This window comes from Myotis yumanensis, unplaced genomic scaffold, assembly GCF_028538775.1.
Source record: "Myotis yumanensis isolate MYYU_CA2020_CCGP unplaced genomic scaffold, mMyoYum1.0.hap1 SCAF_3, whole genome shotgun sequence".
Lineage (NCBI taxonomy): Eukaryota > Metazoa > Chordata > Mammalia > Chiroptera > Vespertilionidae > Myotis > Myotis yumanensis.
Window position 1 is genome coordinate 174,454,288 of NW_027223754.1, and position 13,513 is coordinate 174,467,800.

Below are 13,513 nucleotides of genomic sequence, written 5' to 3' on the forward strand. Positions count from 1 at the left end.
CCTAAGGTGATATTCCCAAGTATTTTAATTGCTACCAGCTTGAATACTGTGTCTGTCCCTCAGCTGTGCTCTGCACAAATAAGTAGGAAAATAGAATGTTATTTATTAGCTTCCTAAACATTAACATTTACTTAGAAATATTGGTCTCCATTTTTAAAAATTCACTCTTCAGTACCAGATATCATCATAAGATGAGTCTCTCCTCTCCTTTCTAAATTGTGACCCACCATTCAATTTATACTCAGTCCATGTCTTTGCTTCTTTTCTCCTCAGTACTTACTCTTGGTTTTAAAAAAGATAATTGATAATAATAGCAACCCATTTTCATATATATTATGTGAATTACTTAAATATTTTATATACATTTTCTTATTTAAATCTCACAACATTTCTATGAAATAAATATTCCTACTTTATTGAGGTTCTTAAAACCTAAGCAGCTTGCCAGAACCGGTTTGGCTCAGTGGATAGAGCGTCAGCCTGTGGACTGAAGGGTCCCAGGTTCGATTCCGGTCAAGGGCATGTACCTTGGTAGCGAGCACATCCCCAGTGGGGAGAGTGCAGGAGGCAGCTGATCGATGTTTCTCACATCGATGTTTCTGGCTCTCTATCCCTCTCCCTTTCTCTCTGTAAAAAATCAATAAAAACTATATTTAAAAAAAAACAACAACAAAAAAAACCTAAGCAGCTTGCCCAAAATCACGCAATGGTGGAGCTGACATTTGAATCCATGTCTAAATTGTTCCACAGTACAAGCTGTTATACTGTCTTCCTAGTAGAAGGGTTTCTGCATATTCCCTCCAAATCAGTCAACTTTAGGTCAGTAGCCACCTTGAACTCCACAGACATTTTATTGTCTTTTTAGACAACTCCCAAAATATATACTCAGTAGCTCCGTAAACATTTTTGACTTTGTGATATATACCAGACACTAGAAATAAAAAAGTGAATAAATTCGGATTTTGTTCTGAAGGATAGGGGAGTGAGTGTATTGGTAGTATGGGAACATTTAGAAAAGCAAAATAAGTACAGATCCATAATCCCTTATCCACAATTATGAAACCTCAAATCTGACAACTGAACATTATTTCGTAAATTATGACAATTTGGTATTAACACCTCACCTGAATTGGCATTAACTACTTACAGTCTTCAATCATCCCACTCAGTGTTAACTAATTCATGTAGTTCATTATAGATATATTAATATGTTTAATTACTAGATGTTATCCCGGATAATGTGTACCATGTTACCTTTGTAATATCCAAAAGAAAATAATAATAATTTTGAAACATATGTTCTAAGAGTGTGGGTTAAAGATTTATAGGCCAATCAATTATTATAATACTAGTGTCAGCGTGGTGGGTGTGCTTTAAAAGCCTGTAGGAATAGGAGAAGCAGAGAGAGCTTCAGGCAAGAGGCATTATTGTATCTCATTATTGAAGAATGAATAGAAATTTTCCAGGCAGCCAAATAGGAGGAGAAAATATAGTGGAGCTACATGAAACAGCCTGAACAAATTCATGAGAGAGTAATGATGTAGTCAGAGTAAGAAGTATAGGTAGGAGAGTGGCAGAAGAATGAAGCTGAGTCAATAGCCAGGAGTCAAATCACAAAGATGCTATGGAATGCCATGCGAATTTTGGCTAAGGGGTGACCTGGAAGGATGTTAGGCTAAGAGAGCTGAGACAGTGAGTATATAACTCAGTTGCCAGGACATAACTTGGTTTTTCTTCATGCTACCCTGGAATTATTGACAGCACAGCCTTTCACTTTCAAAAGTGACTTGTTTGAAATGTTTTATGGCTCCCCCAAATGATAGAACCAGATACTGATTTTAGAAAGAAAATTGTCAGCAATAGGCAAGATGGAACTGAGGTCAGAGATTTCCACAGGGCTTTTCTCTAAGATGAGAACAAACTTATGAATGCCAAAGCTCATCACTAAGGAACAAGGGCATAAAAGAATTTCATAAAATCCTTGTGGGTGGAGTAATAAAAGATCTCTAATGCCTGACCCCCATTAGTAAGAAAGGAGGAGTGTTCCATTATAGACTGAAAACTACTCCCCTCCCTTTCCCTACCTCACATTGTCCCACAGTTTTCTTATATCTTGGCATTTGGCTCTAACTCGGTAGAAGTTTGCCTGTTGGAGAAGTTAATTGAGTTAAAATATTCATAAAATACAATGTAAATGGAGCTGAAAATACATGAAGATTAGGAAGCCATAACCGTCATGTTTATTCTTCTATTTTAAAACCACAGTTAATATTCAGGAAGCACATTCATTTTATACTTTTTGTCTTTCCCACAAGTATGGTGCTGATGAAGATCAAAAGTAAAAATAAAGTGAAGTACAAAATATAAAATATGATCACATATTCCTCACCAAGGGAACATAAATGGGAAATATATTCAATTATTGATAATCAACTGGAAAGTAAGGAAAATATTAATGTCTCTGTATCACATCATATCAAATTAATTTTTATTCTTATAATTAAGTAGCAGTAAAAACTTGGAATTATTTTAATTTCTGAATGGATTTTCATTAGCTACAAATTGGGAGTTTAAACAGAACCATTTATCTTACTAATCAGGAAAATGTAAATTAAAACAAGGTATCATTTCTCCCGTCAGATCAGTGAAAATTAAAGTACAATAATATTTCTCTGAAATTATAGGAACTGACAAACTCATATGATGTTTTTGTTACAGCCACTCTGGGGTCACAATTTGGAAATATCTAGTAAAACTAAATATGTGCATAACCTGTGACTCTACAATTCTATTTCTAGATATTAACCTTAGAGAAACATCCCCAAATATGCACATGGAAGAGGGTACAAAGACACTAATTATAGCTGTGTTGTAATAGCTGGGCATAAACTAAATATCCATTATGATGAAGTATTATGGAGTGCTATGTGACATGAACTTAGACCGCAAGTGTTGCTGAATAAAAAAAATAAAGCAAATTGAAGAGTAATATGGAATAAACCATTTATGTAAAAAGTAAATATGGAGTAAACCATTTATGTAAAGAATATATTAAACAATTCTGTGTCTTTATGTTTTTCAAGAGGTATTTTTGTTTATTAGTGCTTGGCCTGGACAGATACACACCCAACTGAGATAAGTGGTTGCTTCTGGGTAGGAAAAGAACGCCTGGATTTACAGTGCCAGTTAAAGGAAATTAGGTTTGTTCTATATTCTTTTGCTAAGGTTGCCAAAACAAAGTTCCACAGACTGAGTGGCTGAGATAAAAGTGTCAGGAAGGGTTGATTTCTTCTGAGGTCTCTCTTTTTTGCTTGCAGAGGACCACTTTCTCCCTTTGTCTTCACATGGTCATCCCTCTATGAGTGTCTTTGTCCCAATCTCCTCTTCTTAGAAAGACACCAGTCAGTCATATTGGATTAGGGTCCATCCATATGACCTTATTTTGCCTTAATCACTAATTTAAAGGCCCTATCTCCAAATGCAGCCACATTCTGAGGAACTGGGGGTTAGGACTTCAACATAAGAATTTGGATGGGGTAGAGCAGGGGTCCTCAAACTTTTTAAACAGGGGGCCAGTTCACTGTCCCTCAGACCTTTAGTGGGCCGGACTATAGTTTAAAAAAAAACTATGAACAAATTCCTATGCACACTGCACATATCTTATTTTGAAGTAAAAAAACAAAACTTCAAAAAAAAAGGCCCTACTAACTGCAAAATAAAAAAAAATAGACCTCCTAACTTCAAAAAAAAAAATAAATCCTAACTTGTTCTTACCTCGGTCCTCAGGCAGCAGCAGGCTCTGCACAGGCAAGCTTGTGACTCGTCTGATCACACCGGAGACTGAGAGGAGGAGTCAAGAGACAGAGAGAAGGAGGGGAGTCTGAGAGTGGAGCACATTCCACAGATGCGCACTGAGAGCCCCAGGACAAGTCGGCTGCTAAGCAGGACAGGCAGCGGTGGCAGCAGAAACACCCGGCGGGCCGGATAAATGTTTTCAGCGGGCCTCATGTGGCCCGCGGGCCGCAGTTTGAGGACCCCTGGGGTAGAGGAACAGACATAATTCAGCCTATAACATACTCATAACATTTTTATTTAAAACAAATGACAGAAATTGGATTCATATTTGACATGAAGGCTAAACTAAATTTGTGAGATAAATTGCAAAGTTATTTGAATCTAGAACAATTTTCCTTCATAGGAAATCTATTTGGTCTTCAGAACTTGAAGAACACTAGAACACCAGATTGCTAGCATTGATTACCTAGGAATATGAAAATGGATGCAGGTAGGGAGAGATTTCCTTTTTTAAAATAGACTTTAGTTTTTAGAATGGTTTTTTATGTACAGAAAAAATTGTAAAGATAATACAAATTTTCTTTTATTATGATTTTATGTTAGAGTAGTACATTTATTGCAATTAATTGAACCAGTATTGGAACATTGTTAACTGAAGTGTATACTTTATTCAAATTTCCTTAGTATTTACCTAATATCCTTTTTTATTCCAGGATTCCATCTAGGATATCACATTGCACTTAGTTGTCATGTCTCCTTAGTCTCCTCTTGGCTATGACAGTTTCTCAGACTTTATTTATTTTATTTTTGATGACTTTGACAATTTTGAAGAGTACTGGTCAGGTATTTTGTAGAACGCTCTACTACTGCAATTTGTCTTATGTTTTTCTCATAATTGGACTCAGGCTACAGGTTTAAGGCAGGAAGACCACAGAGGTAAAGTGTCATTTCCATCATGTCATATGAAGTGTACATGCTATAGATATGATTTATCACTCTTGATGTTCAACTTGACCACCTGGGTGAGGTTTCTCCACTGTAAAGTTACGCCTTTTTTACCACTTTCCATACTATATTCTTTGGCAGGAAGTTACTCTGTGCAATCCACACTTGAGTAAGGGCATGTGCTCCACCTTCCTGAAGGCAAAATATCTACATAAATTGTTTGTAATTCTTCTTCATAAGAGATGTGTCACTTCTCTCCCATTTATTTAGTCAATCTTATTAATGTTTTTATTATATTTCTTTGAATCATTTTACATAATAAGTATGTATTAATTTGTAAATATTTTTCAATAAGAATATTGTAAAGGGACTTAGATAACAAATCCTAAACTAGTTTTGGACTTTGGAAATTAGGAGCATGCAAGGTTATCAAACTATAGAGTTTGAAAATACAGCTAATAGTGCACACATTCTCTATTAGTAATATGTTATTCTCATTTACACTATATAAAGTGGTTTATACAAATATTTAATGTTATTTCCTGCTCAGAGAGAGAGAAGGTTGAATTAAAGATGAAGGAAAGAGAAGCTTTTTCTGCTTATGCAGTTTCTGAGTTTCTTAAGCTTCATGTCTTCATGGCAGGTTGCAAGTAGCCAACCTTCATTTTGCAAACTCTTGCACCCCTTATCATGTCCTTGGAAATAATATGCATCTCTCATGCTTTTTTGATATACAACCAAAACTTTCCCTGGGATGGAATTTTTCAAACATCTCCTTTGAGAATTTTCTGACATAATTACTAATTTCTTCTCCCTACCAAGATGACTTAAAATTAAAATTTTTGAAATTCTAAATGAGGAAGCTGTTACTAGTAGTTATAATATAAAATCACCTCGCCACTTCTGCTCTTTTATGTACGTATCAATGAACTAGTATTTCTTCACATTGTAATTTCTCCCCAGATATTTCGGTCAGCTTGTTAGCAGTCGTCGTCAGCTTCTGTGGCCTGGCCCTGTTGGTGGTCTCTCTTTTTGTCTTCTGGAAGTTGTGCTGGCCTTGCTGGAAGAGCAAACCCGTGACCTGCAGCATCAACGCTCTTCCGCAGGCCCCTGAGAGTGCTCCTGACGAAGTGCTTGAGACTGAAGAGAAGAAAGAGCTTAAAGAAAATGGAAAGCCAGCACTGAAAGCTATTGAGCCTGCAATAAAAATCAGCCACACTTCCCCCGATATCCCAGCAGAAGTTCAAACTGCTTTAAAAGAACATTTAATTAAGCATGCACGTGTACAAAGACAAATTACTGAGCCTGCATCTTCAACCCGGTAAGGGAAGTTGAAACATTTAAAACTCTGTGTGTGTGTCTGTGTGTGTGTGTGTCTGAGTGTGTGTGTGTGTGTGTGTGTGTGTGTGTTGTGTGAGTGTTGTGTGATTTCAGAAGAGAGAAAAACAGTGGGAAAGGAGAAAAAAGATAAACAGAAGAAATGTGAAATACATATGAAACATAATTGAATAGAGGGAATGGGTAGGACAGATGATTATTATTTACTCTTTCCCTTGAAATATTATTAGTTGATAATTACTGCTTATAATCTTTCAATTTAGTTGAATTCAACCAATAAATATCAAGAAAACAGACATGGTATGAAATAATCTAGAAGTTCACAATCAAAGCCTAGGAACAGAGGTTGATGTTTAGTCTACAGTTGTTTAGCACGACACCATAAACGTGGAGTTGCTGGAAATATTCATTGCTTCTTTGAATTTGCATAGACCATACTCTTACACTGGACAGAGTATGGTAAGTTCCACAAGAGCTCTGTTGAATATCAGGAACAGACATGAAAGGAACAAAGAGAGAGACATTTTAGCTCAGCCTGGAAAAAAATCATTTAAAATTTGCTTGAATGAAAATAAGTTGTTATAGTGTATTTTAGATTGTGTTAACTATAATGGAAAAAGAGAGTCTTATGAGGAGTCATTTTTTTCTACTAAGTGTGAGTGGTCTTCAATCCTTAAAATGAACAACATACTAGTAGCAGTTTTTCTTTATTTCCCAGAAGTAGTAACTAATTTTAACCTAGTGCAGGGTAATAAATGGTACTGCAGGTAAATTGCTAACTGACTTTCTGATCTTACCTTTCTACCTCTCTAAATTGAAGGTGCAGCCTAGCTTTCTGACATGACATATTTTTGTGTGTTTAGAAAGCTATCAAGTTGACAAACTGGGCATGGGTCATGTTTGCTACTAGAATTGAAAGAATATATTCAATATATCTTTTATGAAGTAAAAAAGAATTATATTTATCAATAAATCCTCTTCTTTCTGAAGTAAATTCCAAAGGTATAAGTGAAAATAATTATTGTTTGGGGGGATAAGGAATTTTGAGATAAAGAGGATATAAAGGAGTATCTTTTCAATTTTGGACTTTTCTATTTAAATTTTATAACCAAGATATGCCTCATATTTAGTTATTATTTTGACAAGTTTTCCTGAGTGGTGGCACTTAAGGTTATGTTTAAAAATTTTTTATGATTTTTATGTAACATGACCCAATATATGTTTATTTAAATTCATCTATTATGGATATTTATAAAATAATTATCCCATGTGCCACTTTTTAAAATATCTATAGGAAAAGCTGCTTTAAAATTATCTCATGTAGTTACTTGGTAATCACTACTATCATTGCTGCACACTGTGGCCAAATATTATATGTAATAAAGTATGAAGACACTCAGGAATTTCAGTTAAAATATTCAATTAAATTACAAACATTTAAAAAATATTAACAACAGCCATGAATATATATTGCCTTATTAGCATTCAGAATTATTCAACTCTTTTAGTCAAGAAGTGTACCCTCCATAAGGACACTCAGTTCATGAAGAAAAATTGAGGTAAGCTATGAAAATTGCTTGTTTTTCTCTGCCCAAAAGCTTTTTGGAAACCTCAGAAAAAATACTATCTTCAAGGTATTATCTCTTGAATATAAAGAGTTGGCTTATCTTTTTATTCCTAGCTAGGGGAGAATGAAAGAATATGTACTGAGAACACGTGTGAAGACTTGGTCTTGGCTACAGAATTAGTTTCTAGAAACAATATACAATAGGGGTGAAGACACATCATTCTAGACCTGGTTTTCTCAGTAATTATGTACAATTGAGTAAATCAGAAAACACTGTTTCTTTGAATCTTAGAAAACATAAAATTGGATTGTACACATCTCATATTTTCTAAAAGAAAAAGTGAAATAGAGATTCATAGTTTTTCTAGAACTTTAATATTTCACCAGCCTTTTTGAATTTTCTTGTTTATGTGAGTGGCGGGTAAAGAAAGAAAAAAATATTAATTTTTTGCTTGCAATTTAGTCACTTTGCCAGGCAACCTTCCTACAAATCCTCCGCCAACCTGCATGAAGTAAGTGTTGTTAATTATCCCCATTACTTGTGAGTTAACTGAAGCCTAGAGAGATTTCAAAATTTGCCCAAAGTCATGCAGCTGGCGAAGAGTTAGAGTTTAAATTTATCTAGATGAAATACATTTTAAGCAATAAAGCCAAGCAGATACAGTTTTTTGCAAAGATATTGGTTATAAGTCTGCTGAGGACAGATATTTTGGAGGTTAGAGAATGAGAGTATCATTCTACTCAGAAATAAGGAATTATATATGGTTATTATGAATGACTAGAGTCATGATTTTAATGTTTGGCCTAGGGATGAATTCCATGCAGAAAATTTGATTATATCAGTTCTCAAAAATCCCAATCTACATTAATTACTTTATCATGCTAGAAAATTACCTTTATATGGAGAGGAAGAGGAAGTTGCTGAGTTCATTATACAGTCCACTTAGACACAGAGATCAGTGGTACATTATTATAAATCAGATTATTCTGCTCAAATGCTAACTTTTCACTGAGATGTAGCAAAATCAAACCATATACACACAAAAAAAATGAATTTAACTTAATGCTTGGTTTCCTCACCTTATTAAGATATCCCAGCTACTCTTCTATATCTGGCTCAGGCAATAGAGGACAAACATCATACTCTTTCAAGTTTTAATTGTCTCTAAACTTAACATTCTGAGTTGTTCAGAAGTTAACAGCATTGCTAGAAACTGCCACATTTTTCCAATTTCTCATCTCCCTGCTCAAATACCTGGACACTGGCCCCATCAGCCTGCTAGGCAACCAAACAACCCAGTGGACTTTCATGTGGTAACTTCATTACACATTCTTCTAGCATCCATCTTGATTGATTTTTTTTTTTCATCCGATAGGCTTATTCTGTACATACTTATTTCTGGGAATAGATAGTGTATTCTGCACACTCTTCTACTCTGCTAACTCTAGGGAGCTGGGAAAAAATAGGCTACATAATGCAGAGATAAGATACTTAATACCAACTTCAATATAAGGAATTACAAGTGCAAACTGTATAGTGAAGAATGCAAAATTCAGATAATAGGAAAATCATTGCCAGCTGAGGCATGGAGCAGTGCCAGCCAGTAAGCTGAGGCTAAAGGGAACTAGGAATTTACATAAATGGCAATTGGGAGGGGTTGTGCATCCCACATGGAAACGTTTTATGTGAAAAGACATAGAACAAGAAATCTCTCTAAGAAAACAGCTGGTAAATCATCTTAATCCAAATATAGGGGAATAATAGAAAATAAAATCAGCTGGAATTAAAGTGTGAGGAGAAATCATAGTCAATACATTCAAAGTCTGTCCTGTCAAAAATATTTGCAGAAGACTCCCTTGAGTAAAGAGCTGTGCTTTAGGAAAATAAATTTGGCAAAAGTCCATAGGACAGACTAGAGAAGAAGACATCTACTAGTATTTTGTATCTAATACAGTATTTAAAGCATAATAAAAATCAGGAAGTAGCAAGCAACAACAAAAAGACAGAAACCTGAGAAAAGTCATAAAGGGAGAATGTAAGATCCCTTATAAAAAATAAACTAAGTGTCATGTTAGTCTTTTCAAGTTTAGTCCAAACATTTTAAAAGCCTGACATTCAAATTATTACAATCTGATGATACCAAACTACCATTATAGCATTTTAGGTACTTACACACACATAGCACTATACTGCTATTTGAGGCAGAGAATCGGCCAAATTCTTTTCTGTATTGCTCTGGACACCTTGACAAAGCACTATGGGAACTCAGGGTAAATAAACTTGGGCAAAAGTAGGTTTACAGTTGTTTGCATGGAAAATAATAGAGTAATTAATAAATAATAATACAAGAGTAAACTTATATTTTGCATACTTACAACTGTAAACCTACTTTTGCCCCACCTTGTATTTGTTGAATAAAAAATATCAACAACAAATGAATGCAATGACTTCATCTTATCTTTTCTAATAGATATTTCATGGTTGCCAATGAGGAGGGTCCCTGGTGTTTTGTTTTGTTTTTTTTATCATCCTCCAATAGACCTTAACTCTGCCTCTGTGCTTTTTGCACTTGCTGTTTCCTTGGTCTGGAATGATGACCTCCTTTTTGTTTTCCGTAAGATCTTTAAAGATAATGTGTCTGAGAGTCTACTTTTTCTGCCCAATCATAAGCTATTATCCTGTATTATTTAAAGTCATAGTTACAATGTAGCAATTAATGCTTATTGTCTTAATATTGAACTACTGCTGTTCTGCCAGAACTATTGCACGTTCTCCTTTAAAAGCAGCATTGGGCGGTGATATAAACTGTACTTATATTAAAAAGAGGTTAATAGTGGTATACTCTCAGGCATGAGTATGAGGACCAATTTTCTGGGCAGTCATTAGTGGTGTAAAGGTGAAGTGAATAAAAAGTGGCAAAATAATTTGTTGGGGATGATGAATAACATAGGTTAGCCACTATTAGAGAGGATTCTAAGTACCTACTGAAAATAATTAGGAAACTTAATGGCAGACCCAATGAACAAAAGCAGAAAAATGTACATGGGAAGAAATCATTGACTCATATGTGCTGATGGATTTATAATTAGTTTTGGTTGCTTAGAAAAGTAAGTCTTAAAATCATCAGACACAATGTCAGAAAGAACACTCAATGTATACTCTTAAACTCTTAAACAAGAGGTGAAGAATTATGTAAAATATGTAAAACTGGATTGCATAGTATTCTTTAAGATATTTTTTAAATTAAATTTCTCTCTAAAGATAGCCAAAATTGCAGTTATCCATTCCAGGACACTGTAAGGACTGGAAAGCAACATGTAACACCAAGGGAGAGTTTAAAAGGTATATAGCTGCCCTGGCCAGTGTAGCACAGTTTGTTGGGTGTCGTCCTATGTACCAAAAGGTTGCTGGTTTGATTCCTGGTTAGGGTACATGCATGGTTGTGTAAGAGGCAACCCATGCATGTTCTGCTCTCCCATGGATGTTTCTCCATCTCCCTTCCTCTCTCTCTAAGAAGGAATTAAAAATACTTTTTAAAAAAAAGTTTATAGTTAACTAGGATATCAAAAAGCAGGACTTGTCCACAACAATGGGAGAAACTGAGATCTAGCCTCTTTAAATAGAATTGCATGAATCATGCTGTACAAGTGCTTGAAGTTGTTAAATAACCCCCTTTATGAGACACTAGAGGCCTGTTGCCTGAAATTCGTACACTCGGGGGTGGAGGGATGTCCCTTAGCCCGGCCTGAGCCCTCTCGCAGTCCAGGAGCCCTTGGGGGATGTCCAACTGATGTCATCCATGGGGAGTGGGCCTAAGCCATCAGTTGGACATCCTTAGTGCTGCCACGGAGGTGGGAGAGGCTCCTGCCACTGCTGCTGCGCTCACCAGCCATGAGCCTGGCTTCTGCTGAGCAGAGCTCCCCCTGTGGGATCGCACTGACTACCAGGGGGCAGCTCCTGTGCTGAACATCTGCCCCCTGGTGGTCAGTACATGTCATAGTGACCGTTTGGTCGATTTGCATATTAGGGTTTTATTATATAGAATATGCATTTGGTGTACCCATTAACTTCTTTTCTGAAATGGGATGGCTCTTTGAATCAATCAAGGTCAGGTATAAAACCTTACAAAATAGATTCAAACTTGGGGAGTTTGTTTTTCTGGCACTGATAAATATCATCTCTTTAAAAGCACTGACTTTAAATTGATGGGGCCCTCTTTCTTCACAGTACAAACAATGTTTGGGGGGTTGATTCTATTAGTCACAGAAACGTTAATTAAATTATTTTGATACAAATTTCAAATGGCATTTCCTTAGTTCCAGCATATATTATTATGAAATTAATAAAAGCATGAATACTACTGACTCCACCCTTATAAAGAACACAATCAAGTAAAAGGATTTTAGAAAGGAATGTTAATCTGAAAACAGGGAATTTTAGCACACTATTTGTAGTATGCTCAATGAAATGTGGAATATAGAAGAGGTGTCACCCAGGGTGGTAGGTGAACTCACTGGGAAGACTAAGATATTTTCCTCCAAAACCTAGCTGTGCTCACCAGGAAGTAGGCTCCTGATAACTAGCAGACACACTGAGCTAGAAATGTAAAGCTAGAATACATAGTTTAGATCAAAAGACCCTCTAAGAACTAGTTATACGAAATAAAATGTTCTTATATTTATTATTTTGACCAGAGGTTTGTCTATATTATTACAGAGGGTTTTTTTATGTGTAAGGCTTCATTTTGTATTGCTTCTTTTTAGTAATATTAAATATGTTCTCAGAACTTTATTTGTAGATTGAAAACTACCAAGATATATTTCCCAACCTAACTCATAGCTTCATGGCATTTCTGTAAATACATATTAGAGCAAAAGCAATTGTTTATCACCTGTTACGATTTTTATACTTTTTTTTAACATGGAGAAAGGTCAGGGGGGAAGTGTTTTCAGAATAACCTTTGTTTGAACCTTTATTTTTATTAATTGCTATTAATTTATAGATAGCTGTTAAATTATTTGAACAGAATAAAAATAGATTACTTAAATGAATTTTAATTATTATATTGCATAATTGAGAAGAAAATAGTTTTCCCTCCAAATAACTTTTATTGTTATTGGATTGTTTATGAGATGTCTAAATTTTTTGGGAAAAAAGAATTCAATTAATTTATTAATTCAGTGATATTTATTAAACACTTGTTATGTGCCAGGCATTTTTCTAAACATTTGATATATATTAGGGAACAAAATGGCCAAGAATTCCTACCCACATTCTTGTGAAAAAGAACCACACAACATAACTAAGTAAATTACATGATGTATTAGAAGGTAATAAGTTTTATAGAAAATAATAGTGCAAAATAAAGAGATTGGTGGGTCTAAATGGGAAAGGGGGCTGCATTGTAATTTCAAATATGATAGTCAGTATAGACTATCATATTTGAAATGCTGAGATGTTTCGGCAAAAACTTGAAGAGGTGGGAGGGTGGGCATGAGAGTGCCTGGGGAGAGCTCTCCATGCAAAGGCCCTGAAGCTAGAACTTGCCACTTGTGTCCCAACTGCAGCCAGGAGGCCAGTGGCTATAGCAGAGAGAGCAAGACGAAGAATGCTGGGAGAAAAATCAGAGTGGTAACAGGAGCTGAAACATTTGAGCTAAAACATTTTTGGCTTTTACTCTGAGTAAAATGAGAAGCCACTAAAGGGTTTTTATTCAAAGTGGTGGCATGATCTGACTTATGCTTTGAAAAGATAACTCTGTTGTTTTGAGAATGAACATTGATAGAATGTTCAGAGGCACAAGGATAGAAATAGAAAGGTCATTAAGGAGGCGATATAATCCAGACCACAGGTGATGGTGAGACCAG

The 13,513-nt window shown here is 35.4% G+C and overlaps 1 protein-coding gene across 1 annotated transcript in view; it reads left to right on the top strand.

The window, feature by feature from the left end:
• The window catches only part of SYT10 (synaptotagmin 10), a 68,262-nt gene that overhangs the window by 12,397 nt on the left and 42,352 nt on the right, over positions 1-13,513 (top strand). Inside the window, exon 2 of the mRNA XM_070407811.1 lies at positions 5,704-6,061. Coding sequence (XP_070263912.1) covers positions 5,704-6,061 — 358 coding nt within the window. The remainder of the gene's footprint in view (positions 1-5,703; positions 6,062-13,513) is intronic.